Source organism: Andrena cerasifolii, chromosome 1 (assembly GCF_050908995.1).
Source record: "Andrena cerasifolii isolate SP2316 chromosome 1, iyAndCera1_principal, whole genome shotgun sequence".
Taxonomy (NCBI): Eukaryota; Metazoa; Arthropoda; class Insecta; order Hymenoptera; family Andrenidae; genus Andrena; species Andrena cerasifolii.
In genome coordinates this window covers 21,065,391-21,080,478 of record NC_135118.1, presented here as the reverse complement: position 1 = coordinate 21,080,478, position 15,088 = coordinate 21,065,391, and the positions used below count along the sequence as shown (strand labels likewise).

Below are 15,088 nucleotides of genomic sequence, written 5' to 3'. Positions count from 1 at the left end.
GAACTAAAAATTTATAAAATAATTTTAATTAATGCTCGTATGTATGAAGTAAGGTTCGCAAAAAATTGACCATAATTTTAACCAGGCTAAGTATGTGCTTCCAATAGTCCGTGATATTATACCGTTATTGGCCGCTCATAAATTACATATATGATAGGAAGTATTTATGCACACGATGCTCAACTAATTGAGCAGTATTGAGTTAAAATAAACGAAATTAATCCATACTGGTATAGACCTGCAGTATACAGAAAAATCGCGACGCTATATCAAATTATAGAAATAATTATAAATTGCAATGTTTAACAAAGAAAATTTTGTATACTATACGCTAAAATGATTGTTTGCAAGAGCTTCAATTAAAGACAATATTCGTTCCAAACTGTTTTTTAAAGTAACACGTTAAAGACTAGTATATTCGATGAAACTAATAATATCTAATTTTGCAACTTTTATTTGTGTATTACGTTATGTATGTGAATTCCTGAAATCGGTCTGTAAATCAATTGGTATGCAAGTCTTTACCACAGAGAAATTTCTGAATTTCGATTCACTGAACAGAATTTTCTTAGAACCTTTTCTCTGGGGTATCTACGGGATGTAACTGTATTTCCAGCTCATTAAACATGTCCATTAATTTCGTAGCCGCATGTTCGAAAACTATTGTTGCATTACTTCCTGCGGCTTATTTATACTCTTCAAAGTATGCAATAAAAGTTTAGAATAAAAGTCGCACAAGGTGAATGGATTCGAATGGCCGCGGGTAAAGACTTGTACTGACAATTAGCAGCATCTGAAAATGAGCCATGAAACTTTTAAGTGGTGGATAAGCCTAGCTATACCAACAGCATACATTACAACACTAGCCTGTTTACAGTGTAATTGCGAGTTTCAGCGTAGCAAATAGTAGAAACATGTGGGTTTATCGCATGAATGAATTTTGCAAGGAAGCCATCAGATACGAATTTATTATCCATCGCTATTCATCTCATCCTGCCATTCGTGTGCACCCATCCAAGTCGCTGAGACGCGTTCATATTTACGAACCGCACGAAGAGACCAAAGACAACTGTTTGAATTACTCTTAATAAAGGAAGAGGAGTGACGTCACCAATGATTACAGGAATACTTATAAGCTCCCGCCTATTCATTCAAAAGTGTCAAGATCAGCAAAGATTCTTTAGCTCCTTGAAATAAGCAGGTAGAAAACTCTTGAGCAGTCATTAATTACTAAATTTCCTTTTTAACAATTCAATGATTAATACTTTATCTATATTACACAATCATTTAAATAATCCTCAGTATTTGCAACTTTTTTAAAATGCCTCAAACCAAGTGACATTTCGTCGAACTATCAGCCCGACTAATGAAAGCATTCACGCAGCGTCTATCTATACCTCGCGAATTCTTTTCGTGTCTACACAAAGAGCCACCGTTAGTTCGAAGACCCAAGATCTACAACTTTCTACAATTTCCAGTAGACCACGTACCCGACAAGCAGTAGAGCCACGTCCAGGGCAGCAGCTCCAATCCTGCCCGCCGCTGGTGTCCCTGCCGACGTTGCTCCTTCCGATGATGATCGGTAGACCGGGTGGCAGAGGCAAGGGGCCGCTCTCGAAGTAATCCCAGTCGCAGTCCTCCAGGGGCTGCGCGTGACTACCGCCGCGCGGCAGCCCGTTCGGGAAAGAGGAACTGGAGCAGCTGCTGTCAGCGTCGTCCTCCTCGCGGCCGGAGGACGAGTCAGAGCTGATGAAGACCAGCCGCCTGTAATCAACTATCGGCTGATCCTGACCCTGAATCCCCGTCGGACTGTGCTGCCTACCCCCGCGGCTGATCACGTGCAGCGCGTGCAGGTCCTGTAGCTCCTCCGCGCAGCAAGTCCTCGCGTGAGACCGTCCTCTCCGTCGTGGACCTTTCAAACGCACCAGTTCACATATACTTAGAGCGTTTGCCGATAAGATCGACGGAGATTCGGGAGAAAAAGTCCCGATAACGTCCCCTTATCGCCGTTATTATATCTAACAACAATTATCGCGATTGATTTCGATGTTATCGTTGCCCGTGGATTTATCGACCACGCCGATTGGAGCACCTCCGTTCCACGAACGCGACTTCGGGAGAATTTGTCACGACTTGGACGTGGATTCTTATTAGTGGGGGATTTAACGGGTAGTTGATGAGCAATTGCCTGGGCTCCTACCCAGAAAATACCCCCAGGGCCTCATCTTCAAAAAAAATTATAATTTCATCCAAACACTATTTTTGTTTGTCCCACATAATTTTCATACCACATACGCTAGAATTTATTTGTTAAGTCTGTTATGTATACAGGGTCTTCCAGAACGTTTGCCACCCACGCCTTTTTCCTTAAATCCGCCACTAATTTTTACGAGTTTTTTCGAGGCTTCTGCAGGTTGAGCAGCTTTGGATGTTGGTGGTGGAGACTTTTTAAACGGACTATCGACGAGATTGGATAAAATGATGAGCAGTTAAGATGAGAGAAATGTCTGGTTAGCTTTCCATTGGCCGGGCGTGAGAAAACTGTTAAGATTCCACGGGGGAAGATGATTAATTCGCTGAAGTCGACTCGGCGAGCTTAATCGTCCTATCGCAGGGTTCATCATCAAATTACGATCCTAAACCAATATCCCTCGGAGGTAATGAACGTATTTACTCGCGGCCGCTAATGAACCGCTGGCGAATTCTGCTCGTTAACGATTAAAGCTCCGAGGGCACGACGGCATGACTCAGGCTACCCCGCTGCACATGTCGTGATCCCATGAAATAGAGACTCGTATAAGGGGGTATCGTTAATTGGTGAAATTACAATCCCTTAGTCGCAGCGTTGCAACTCGCGGCACGAGGATTGTTTCTTGACAGAAGCTCGTGAAATGACGAAAAGTTAAAATTTGTAAAAATTGTGGATCGCGAATTTTGTATAATCAACATTCGTAAATTATACAATCTGCACCAGTGTTATTATTATTATTGCTACTACTATCACAGTAAAAAACTGAAAAATGGTCACATTTATTTAGGGGAGACCGGGGCTAAAAGTTTCGGGGGTAAGTTGTTCCGACGGCTCTATCTTCAAAATAAAAACAGCGTTATACTTTAAATTATTTTTTCCGTGAGAGTTGATCGCGCCACTCTGTCGCCCACTGTAATAGCGTCCGCGACTGCGAATTGTGTGGTTGTAAGCAAGGACCTATTAGTCGCGCACCAGATAAGTAAAAAAATTTCTATCATTATTTTGTGGTCTATTTCAATTATTTCACGTCGATATTATAGATTGATTCGTTCTTATGGAGCGAATGACATTTAAGAATATGGTGTAATAGTGTTTATCGTTTGAATATATGTGTAAGCAGAATAGTCTTTGAAATTGCTACATGTGGGGCACGTTGTTACCGTAAAAACTTGCTCCGCCGCAAATGTATAAATTGTTTCTGCTGCGCTTTACGATAAATAAAAACTGTCGGTAGAGAATTCAATATCTGCCACATGATTCTATCGTGATTTATTAAAACACTACAATGTTTAGACTGATTAGTAGATTATAGTTTTTATACCAAATATAATGTTTATGGTTATTATATCGTTTTGGTTTTCTTTTAAAGATAATACATTTTTGTTGGTCCGAGGCTTCGTAAATAAACATTATTAATGAAATTCTGTTTTATTTCATTGGAAAATGAAATATTTCATTAAAAGGCAACTCTTATATCTTAGTAACAACTTACACCGATGCGATAACAACTTGCCCCGTATAGGGGTAAGAAGTTCCGCTTCGATCATCCACAAATAAATTACTCTCTATGGAAAACCTATTACAATATATTAAATACAAGCTTAAAATCAGAAAATATAATAAATTTAACACGAAATTAGTCAATAGTGAAAAGAATAACTGCATTATTTTCCAGTCATTTTTTATGTTTTATCGAAATCGGAACTTTTAGCCCCGGTCTCCCCTACATCCGTTTTCTACTATTTTATTATACTACTAATATGCTATACACCGTAGTCTGTAAATCGTGGTACGAGTGTATAAAAAGTCTATTCCAAAATAAAGATACTAAAAGTATGGATATACTTCCGAATGGCCCCAGTGTCCGATCGACGAGGCTTGAGGGGTTGGGTGGGGAGGGGGTGTGGACCCTAAATCTAAAATTGTAGCTTCGGGAATTTATTAGTTTCCGAAATATTAATAAAAAAATATTGTTAATTTTCTTTTTCACAAATTATTTTTTTGAACTGCATACGTAGCCCTAACAGGGTTTCATCCTGCCCTCCCCTAATTTGTCCTACGGACAGTTGGACGCGTTCCCCTTACCTCCGCAAAGCCAATTTTCTCCAAAACGAAGCGAGATATTAAAAAATTGTATTCTATATTTTCGTCTTATTTTCGCCTGTAGAATCACCCCCTAGGGTGGTTTCTGGTTCAAATCTCAAAACTTACATAACTTTAGCCCCCCCCCCCCCCGCACTAATCTAGCCCCAAACCTATACTAATATCCAGAACAATTTGGAAAGTGGAATGCATAATGTCGGAAGAAGTCAACAGAAATACTAAAAGTTTATTATTAATATCTCGTAAACTAATAAATTCCCGAAGCAACAATTTTAGATTTAGGGTCCAAACACCCTCCCCAAACCTCCCCACAAATCTCGTGTCGATCGGCCACTGGGGCCATTCGGAAGTACAGCCAAAAGTATTTTCGTGCATCTTTTACTCCAACTTTCTTCATAATTATTACTCATTCCCGTTTTTGTTGTCCACGAAAGAAAAGAAAGACAGCGGAGCTGTTGCTAACATGGCGCGGCGCGGATATAAGGAGGAGTTGAACCCCCGGTGTATGTAGCTAGCACGCATTATGCCCGGTTTTACGCGCTGGTGAATTACCTGGTCAATGGCACGGGCCATCGTTTGTCCACGTACGTATGATTCCCTACGTCTGGGACCGTGTACACGGTACGTTTCACGATCGGTCGCGTTCAGATTCCATTTCGAAGCGTCCACGCCGATGGGAGCGGAGGGAAGAAAAGGGGGGGGGGCGGGTTGGAACGAGCCGAGGATGAAGGAGAGACAGTAACCTGGACTTTAAACGGAAACGGCGACGAGGAAAGCGCATTAGGTCGCGAACGTTACCAATGCTGGCGACGGGAATTGAGAAACCAACGACGTTCCTCATCGGTGGAAATGTAAATGACCGTTTAAGGTGTTGGCGCGAATCGCGGGCTAAATTTAGTATCGCACGGTTCGCCGACTATGAAGCAGTGGCTGCGTGAAAAAATTTGTCTCGATTCCAGTGTTGCAGGTCTCCTCCGAAACGTAGAAAGCTCGTAATACCGGAAACCAGAGGCAATTAGGCAACTTTAGATTCCCTCGGCGCGATTAATTTCTTCTCCAGGTGGTCGCAGTAGCACACTTAAAATAACCTACTTCTGAGGGACAAAGAATGCTGCACACTCGCGGCATTATTTCTGCGCGCGCGTTTATATGTTACAATTAATTCCCTCTATCTCCGCATTCCATCTCTATCCGCCTGAGAACATGCAACGCGGTTAAACAGAAATCCTCGAAAAAGGCTGGCCTGGCAAGGAACCATTCGTGGTTCCTTGCATCCTCGGCCACTCGCTCTGCGTTTCGATCCGGGGCCGCGTACGTAAATTCTGAAATCCTATTTCTGCTTCGATGCCGTAACATCTACCGTAAAAAAATCTCTAATCCTGCTAATTGACTGGATAGCTCGTTACTATAGTCTGCGCCGGAAACCATTGGCCCCAAAATACTCGAGAAAGCCCCAATATCAAATTTAGATTCACGCAGACACAGGATCTAAATGAAGGGGAACTCGAACGAGACGCAACACTCTATGGAGATCAACAGAAAACACAGACGGAAGACTCGCTGTTTTTTTAGTGCCTCGCCACTTAGCAGGTTCACGAATCTCCGAGGGAATGACACTTATCGCGGCGCTGTTGGTATGAAACGTACCGGGCGAGCTCGAGTCGGGTGCAACGGTGTCACTGGTTACGGCCTTCCAGGCGGTAATTCCCCTCGGACTATTGTCGACCGATCATTTCCCCTTCGACGATCGCTGCTTATCGTCCCACCTGGCGTCCAAGTTCACGAACTTTATCGTCGACCGGGGAAACTTCGATGCGGCGACGGTCGGCCGCAACGCGACTGAGTTACTTTCGACGCGGCTTTCGTCATCCCGTCGAGGTAAACGACACTGTCAAAGGGAGCACTGGCGATTCGCGTGGGCTACCGCCGCTAAACTGAGAGCGTCTGTGCCGTGAGGCACACCTGAATCCTACAGCATCGGTCACTACCTTACTACGGGCCGAACAGCGTCTGTGGTGGCGTCGCTATAGTGCATTATGACGTGTACACCGGGTGGCGCGCAACAAACGGCCAATGGGGGCCTGCATGCCCCCGTGGCGTCCGTGAAAACGGCGATAACAATGCCCGTGGCTAACAGGCACGATTAATGCGCGGCGATGCTATCTTGCTTGCGTCGGAGCTACTTAAAATTGAAACTAAAACGCGAGCGAAGGAAAAATGTTTCGAGGCGGAGAATTGGAGTGGGAGACATGGCTGCGAGGGTTTTAGATAATGGGCATGAATTGAGGTTAGTTTGTGCATTGGCTTTAATGTCAGAGTATATGCGAAGGTTTCTTTTTTTTATATTGGGTGTAAAAGTGGTGTAAGTTTGAGTGTTTTGATATTGGAAGAGCTCATTGGGATTATTGTATTAGAAAGATTGCGATGAATAGTGGAAGAGTGTATTCTAAACAGTAGCTGAAAAATTTGTAGGAGTTTTGCGGGACGCAAGCTGGAAATAAAACTCGAGAGAGTCCTTTGAAAGTATTCCTACAGTAGCGTTGCCAGGTACAAACAGGACGTAGGTACCACCCACAGAAGAAAAGCAATTAGAATTTTCCAAGAACTATTTACCAAAACCTCATTAACCATTGCTGCACGGTGTACTTTGCTACAAAAGGCAAATTTAATATCCGGGGATCAAATGGTTACGTAAGAGTACAGAGGAAGCCAAACAATGGGTTCGAGAAAAACATCTACTTACGTCAATAACTTTCTGACCACTGTACAAAATCATAAAAAAATTGCTTTTAATCTGATATTACACTGAACCATATATTCTAACAATGATCCCACCAAAGCGAAGCTAAACTTGAAATTTAACTGGCAACTTCAAAGTTTGTAGAAATAGTAACTAACCAAATGTGTCGAAGATAAAAATGAAAACGAATTTTTAACGAGCGAATATGTAACTGTCAAGCTGAGACTGAAATTTTGCAACTGACGCCAAACGAAACCCCGCGAGCATTAACTCGAAAAATATCGCGACACCCTGTATAAGCGTCGCAGGTAAGCGGACTATAGAGCGAAACAGAGAACGTTGTTATACTATTATTTCTATGCTGTTTTCCTGGGCCCCGCTTCGCTTCGTCTCACCTGCTCGCTCGCCCGCTTCTCCCGCGCTCAGCCTGCTGCCCCTCTATATATATTACAAAACAAAAATTTACCTGCGCCGCACAAAAGGAAACAATCGAGACACCGGGTTTCCTCCTATCTCTCCCGTCCGACAGAAACATTAGTCGATAGAGCAGCTAATTAATTATAATGGATTAAAAGCCAGGACGCGTTACTCTCCCCTCGAACGGCGGATATCTTTACGAACGTATACGGCGTAAATTTTGACCCATAACAGAATTCTGTTCGCGAAATTCTCGGGATAAGCTTTTTTACCGTATGTAGGTACGAAGCTTGTTGCGGTATAAAATGTTTATTTTCTTAAAGCAGTGCTGCTAATAAGCGACGACGGACGTAAGTAGCACGAGATGGATGAATTTTGTTCGCGAAATTCTCAGAATATGCTTTTAACGTAGGTATGAAACTTGCTGCGGTATAATATCGTTATTTTCTTAAAGCAGTGCCGCTAATAAGTGATGGGGAACGTAAGTACTACGAGACGGGTCAAAATGGACCCTGCATCCGCTCCGCGAAGGTTAAGCAGCAACTGTTGGCGTCTAACGTATTATGCGATATAGTATCGTCATAATTTTTCTGAGTACTACAACTGCTTTAGATGTAATTGTGAGTAACGAGCCCGTGGTTAACGACACTGTGTAATTTCAGTTTAATATCTTCGGAAGAAGGAAATGGAAGAAATCGTGACCGATGACTCGGCTGTGGGAACGAATTCTAACCTCGCGAACAAAAGAATGAGAATCGCGGTGTCAAAGTAATTTGCTATGTTCTCTTAACCGTACTACTTCTTCCCGATGAGTTTGCAGAAGGATTCCAGAGTTCTAAATCTGTTTTAGGGTAACTTGCTTTCTGTGTTTCATCCTCGACGAATTCCACGCGATCTCTATTCCGTTTTTTCGGTGGATTCGGTGGACAGGCTGCCCATCCACAAAAAGTAAAGAACCACGGCGAACGCGGCGTAGAAGAGCAAAAAATACATGGAGACGAAGACTGTGATTAATAGTTGGCATATTCTTCTCACGTCCATGTTCGCAGGATGCTCGTGCCTCCCAGATAGGACGGATATCTCACACTGTGAAACGTGCGATTTGCATTCGACTCGACTCCGACGGTCACGCCTCTGTGTGTGTCCATGCGAAATCACGGATAACGGTCAACACGTAGAAACAGCCGTGGATTCGGTGCGCGTACTTTTCTGCACTATTAAACGCAACGAGCCACGATACTTTCCCGTTCTGCCGATTATCCTATACTTTTCCTAACCATCGACGCGCAATGAATTTAAACGGTATTTCGGAAAATCCAATCGGGGATTCACTTTGTCTCGGCGAACTCGAGAGAAACGACTCGTGGTGTTTACACTCGGTACATGTACTTTTTCACGCGTTCACTGACACGAGACTTTTCACAACGTCTCCCTTATCGGCGATTTCGTGTTTGAACGCTGATACAGAAATGATACTGGGCCCGCGAGGCTGATAATGCTATTCCGTCGTTCGCGGGTTTCACGAGGAATACCGACTAGTTTCGTGCGTACACCGGTACGGCAAAGGTTTCGATAATCGATCGGCTTTATCGTTGAGAACCGTATGGCGTTGTTGGTTGGTAAACCAGTAACGTGTGCTCCCAGTACAAAGCGCAGTATTATCATAAATTTTATTTGTTTAGTGGATTACGAAACACAATTTTCAGTTTCTTTTTTAAACCATTAATTTTCCAGCTAAAAATGTTCTTCGCTCTAAATAACCCTTCTAAGGAAACTGAGTCATTGTGGTCCAAAATAGAGTAGAAAAATATCTTTTATGCAAGGCGAGTTTCATAACCATCGCTGGGAGTAATTTAAGAAATATGACTTCTGACAAGAATGTCCCTAAAGTCCTATTTTATCGGCTCCATTGTTAAACGTTTCAAAAAACTTCGTCGCGATAAAATGTTTGAAATGATGAATACGTAACTGCTCGGCTTGTACGAAACGATTGAAGGTAACGGCGACCGCGTTATACAATTTCATAGCCTCGTTACAAAGAAGAACACGCTTATTCGCCGGATCAACAAACGGCTCGGGTGCGGGCCGCGTTAATTCGAAGCGTCGAAGATAATCTTTCTACTTTCGTTCGGGTTCCTATCTCTGGATCTAAGCGTTACACGGGTATCTCGCGCACGATCGTAATTCATTAAGCGTGCCTACGATATCGTAAAAAGTCCAGGGCATAGATTCGCGAATTATCCCGTTCCATTTCGATTTGCATATTAATGGCGGCCCGCGGCCCGGCCGGGCGCGATGTCGAAACAAAAGGATTAAAGTTCCATTTACATTCGCGCCAGGCACGCGATTTAAAGTGTCTTGCACGCGAGTGTATAAAGCATCAATGCGGGGTAGCGCGCGCGAAAGCGAAATGTTACTCACTCCTACGATAATTAGTATGTCTACGACTATTAGTTATGGCTGTGCCTTTTAAAGAGCTAGAATGTAAATGGGGCCCGTGCTCGCCGACGCAGGATTAGTACCAATCACATTTCTCCGTTGGCTCGTGCACGGTTTGGGGGGCACCGTGACCTGTCGCTCCTGACGACATCCGCGGGCAACGATTTTGCAAGTTGTGCCGCGTGCATGGCTTATCCATGGGGTACATTATCTTCTAAACTATGGGGGATATAAGTAAGTCGTTTGTATGATAATTGAAGAGTTTGGAAGAGGAAGTTCTATGGTGGAATTGTATTCTTCTCGAGTCGTTAGTTGTGAATTGTATATGATGTATCTCGTATTTATTTTGAACATGTTCAATATTTCAATTGCTGTTGAGGGGATGAAATATGTCTCCTGACCCTGGGAGAATGAATTTCTCGCAACACAGAATTCATAAGCAAAAACTGTAATAATTACTTTCTTTCATTGTCGGGTGTGGCTTCTTGAATGGCGCAATTTTCCTTTAAAATATTTTTCCATATTTTTAACAGCAACGAATATATTTATGGTGTTTACAAGTACTTATGTCATTCTCTCTATATGTTGTGATTGGAACGAGTTACATATTCAATGAAACCATATGTCTTCATTAAAGGACATTAATCCAATCTTGAAATTTGCACAGTGTACGACTTAAGAAAAATTCCAGTTTCACTGTCGTACTTCCCCTCCTAAACCGAGAACCTTCAGAAAGTTTGATGCGATGAATACGAATTCATAGTTTGACGTACCTTGAGCGTCGAATTGCCTCCTTCTCCGAAGCATACTCCTTCCTTGGGAAGATACGGGACCTGTCCTTCCATGATTATCGTCGTGCGGGTCATCTTCACCTGCACTCGTTGCGCTATCACGTTGCACGACTTCGTCACATCCGATTGTCGACGGCACGGTCCCGCTTCCGTTTCCACCGAAGAACTTTACTTTTCTGGTTAACTCCACGTATCCGTGAATACCAGTCTCGCTTAACCTAATCCGCAGAGACAAATAAAGATCACATGCGCGATATAAAAATTTGACGATCCAACGGAGGAGTGAAAGATCAGTTCAAGATTACTCGATATTTTTCCATATCTTACAGAAGAGGATTTCTAAATTTCTCAGGTTTTAAGCAGTTCGCATCCAGCTCTTTTCTACTACTACTAAATTACTAGACTTAATAAGCGTGAACAGATTTCTTGTGCACGCTTCCTTTCTTAAAATTCGAGCTTTAATTATACGGAGACTCGGCGCTTCCGCCGTTAATCTTTTTCGGCGATCGGTTATCGCGGTAGTAATTAACCATTCGATTCACGCGTTCCATCTGAATGGAGACGATCGTAACGTCGAGTTTCACGTTTTAAATGATCGCGTGATTTAAATTACACACCTTACGCTCTCGCTACCGCTACTCTCGTATCTCGCGCTGCTATTCGATTCCCTCCTAGTTCTCGTGATTGCTTCCCGGATTCTTTGAGATGCGGAACACGAGTCCCCCGTTTTTCGTGGAAGTGCCGGGGTTGGCTCGCTTTCACTCTCCCTTGGACTGTATCTCGATGATCTTGTGCTCAGTGGACTCGCCTCAGGTGACAAGTGCTGTACACATTCATTTCAATTATACTAAACGAATTTTTTTTTAAACAACACATGGATACTTCATATAGTTGATCAACGATCAGAGAACTTACACTGGAGCAGCGTTTGTTTGGCGTATCGTCTGTGTCATCGGGATTCGAAAATTCCTCTTTTGAGAACTTTCGCCGCACCTAAACAAAATACGATCGTGAAACTAAAAATCCGTACATGCTTCGTTTCTCAATAAAACTTTACACTTGGAACTACCAGTTTTATGATTAATGAAACACGTGTTACATTATTTCGTAGACAATTATTTATACTTAAAATTATACTACGAAATAGTGTATGCATACTACTTCGAAGAACTTGTGGACAAAATAGCGAAGTCAAAAATGAAGTTAAGTAACAAATAGAAGCAGAAGCTCTGCGTTATACTAATCAATGAAAACCAATTTACAATGGGCATGGCTCCTTTCTCTTTTCTTCAATGCCTTCACCAAATAACCAGCACGTGCTCCTTCTTACAACTTTCCTTGATTCTCGACTTCATTATTCCTCTACCATCAGCTACACCCTTTACACCATAATGTTACTAACCACTTGAAAGTCATCAGGCTTCTTCCCATGACCAAAGTCAGCAACACCTCTGCGCTCGTAGATTCCAAAAGCAGTGACATCCGTTTCAGGACTTTCCAGCAAGCCTTCAGTGTTCTCCTTGGAGTGTGTATTCTTATCGTTCTCCAGTGCCTCTTCCTCCTCGACCATCGAATCCTCCTTTTTCACCATCAACCCTTTCTCCTCTCTCCCCTCTTTATCGCCCTTCTTTACCCCTTCTGGATCCTCGTGCAGCTTCTCGTCAGCGACGTCGAGCATCGTCTCTTCCTTGCTGCCCACCGCGGATCTCACTCTTTCATACTGCTCTATAAGGAAAGCTTCCTCGTCGTTCCTCGGTGACTTGCCATCGAGGCTCTCCCTGCTCCCCCTACACGGCACCTTCGTCTTGCCAGGCTCGTGCAACGCCGACTTCGATTTCGACGTGGTAGAGACGCCCACGCGTTCCTCCGCCCTGTCCTGTTTCTCCTCCTTGCCCGATTGCTTTCCTTTTGCAGCCACGGCCCCAGCGCTAGCATTTGAATTCGCGCTGTCCCTGCCCACGTCCTCGCGGCTGCTCTCCCGCCGGAATATTCGAATACCGTGCTTGGCCTCCTCCTTGCTCACCGACTGAACGGGCCAGCCTTTCGTCTCCTCCTTCGAGTCCTTTCGACTCGACTTGCCGGCGGTGCGCACGTCGTCCTTGCTATCCTGCCGCTTCAGTTTCTCGTCTTTGCTCCGAGGCGAGAGCAATTTCGGGATCAGGCTTGGCAGGCTTATGTCCTCGCGACTGCGCCGCAAATCGTCGGTGCTTCCTCTGTACCTGGAAAACATTGTACAGGTTTCAGTGGGATTCCTGCTGCGTTATGTAGGTACATTCTTTGCGTGGAGAATCTTGTGGCAATAAAAGTGGGGAAACTCCATTTTTGTATTTAAGATCTGATATTTAGTATTAGGAATATGAATGCGGAGATGACACGTGTTCCAACTTTTGTTTTATACAACTGTCTTAGCGTTCAGATATCTGATGTGTAGCTTCTAAAAAAAATATTCAGAGTATCGTTCCTATTATATTTGAGCTGTTGTTTATAGACAGTGTTTTTAAAAGTATAATGTTGGAAGCATAGCGTAACAGTATCGTAGAATCGGTTGAAAAGCATGCAGCGTAAGCAGGTACTGATATCGCTCAAGAATGCATATTTTTCGCATTCCTCTTAAACCGAGAATTTGCTTGTACAGAAACCTGTTGCTTACGAATGGTAGGTACTTAAATTGCTATATGTTTTTGCAACCATTTCGGTGTTTCGTGTTTTATACACTAATACAATTCTGAAAAACCTTTCGATACTCATCAAAAATGAAACTTAAAAAGCAATAGACAGTCATGAAAAATCAGGATTGGTTATTCATAAATTTTGAATATTTACTTATTGGCTTAACTGACAAGTCCTCCACAATTTAAATTAAGATGAAATGGAGGCTAGCAGGTGAAAAGTACCTTTGAGGGATGAGAGAACGTTTCGGTGATTCTTGAGGGCTCCTGATGTCCTCGAATTCTTTGGAACTCCTTTTAAATATAGGAATACTCGACTTTCGTTCCCCATGCTTGGCCTGGCTGGACTTAAAGTCCGGTGAAAGAAACTTGGCCAGTATCCTAGGCGGTTTTATCAAGGAAATTCTCGGCGTACTCTGTTCCTGGCTGTTTGTCGTCTCCTCTTGCTCTTCGGTTCTCGTTTTATTACTCGTCGTTGCGGTGGAACGGTCGCCTTTCTTCGCTTTTATGGCATCTGGCGATGGCACTTCCTCCTCCTGTTTACCGAGTAATTTTTCGGTATGTTTCGAGTTCGTTCGTTCGTTGATGTCGACTCGCGGCGTGGACTTTTCAGAGGAAACCCCTTCGTTTCTCGTTACTACATCTTTGCATGGATCCTCTTTCGTGGGATCATTACGATCTTCGACTTGCTTGCAGGCTTCTTGGCAGACTGGGTCATTTTGATCGGACTTCAGGGCTTCTCTGTCGACGGATTTAGAGATCTCGTTCTTGTCAGTGATCTCTCGGTACTCTTGACGACGGGACGGTAAACTTCGGTATATGCGCAGCTCTGGAGACTTTCTTGCCGCTGACCAACGTGTGGGTGGACCTGTGCGCAAAGGTACAGTAGAATATTATAGTAAAAGAAGATCTTTTGATAGAAGTAAACAAAGTGCGTGTATCAAACGTACCATTAATAGTCCAAGCTCGTCGAATACTGTGCTTCAGTATTTCCACAGGAGACGCAGATGTCTTTCCATTTATAAATCCTGTAGACACTGGACTTTCGAATGGCCATTTGTCCGTGGCGACATGTAACTCCCTAAAATATTTAAAATTCAAAATTACCAAGAAATCCTATTGCACTATAATTCTGTAAGTGACGAAAAAGCTTCTTCTTGATTATATAAGAAGATGTCTTAAGGTAATTCCATTACGATCCTCCGTTTTACTACGTATTCGAGACGTGCATCTCATACAACACAAACTTTAATTCATAAACTGTTCTATGTAAAATTATATTAATTCCAATTTTTTTATCGACTGCTCATTAATCCTACAAACCAGAATACTTCATACATACAGTTCTGGAACACCCAGTATAAAGATGATGATACAAAATGGATCGAAGGATCGTAACAAAGTTAAGGGGGAGAATCTTATGCTTTGGGCTAAAAACATAGCGAAATTGGGGTTTTTTTTTAAGAAACTAGCGATTCGAATATTCTGAAATTTCGACCATGTTTTTATACGTCTATGAAGAAGTTGTAGTATTTTTTAAATTAATATTTAATAATAAATATAGGAGTTATGCATGAACTGATTACCTTAAAATTTAGTCTATACGTCCAACAAACATTACTTTAAACTTTGATGAACCAGAATACCGATAAATTATACACTTCTTTGGTTACATAAC

At 42.8% G+C, this 15,088-nt stretch overlaps 1 protein-coding gene across 3 annotated transcripts in view; it reads right to left on the bottom strand.

The window, feature by feature from the left end:
• LOC143378009 (uncharacterized) overlaps window positions 1-15,088 on the bottom strand; it is a 64,149-nt gene that overhangs the window by 33,176 nt on the left and 15,885 nt on the right. For all 3 annotated transcript variants that reach the window (XM_076829892.1, XM_076829888.1, XM_076829891.1), the window contains exons 3-9: window positions 14,361-14,491; window positions 13,636-14,278; window positions 12,144-12,960; window positions 11,657-11,734; window positions 11,359-11,564; window positions 10,724-10,959; window positions 1,491-1,912 (exon numbers count right to left, since the gene is read on the bottom strand). In XM_076829892.1, coding sequence (XP_076686007.1) covers window positions 1,491-1,912; window positions 10,724-10,959; window positions 11,359-11,564; window positions 11,657-11,734; window positions 12,144-12,960; window positions 13,636-14,278; window positions 14,361-14,491 — 2,533 coding nt within the window. The remainder of the gene's footprint in view (window positions 1-1,490; window positions 1,913-10,723; window positions 10,960-11,358; window positions 11,565-11,656; window positions 11,735-12,143; window positions 12,961-13,635; window positions 14,279-14,360; window positions 14,492-15,088) is intronic.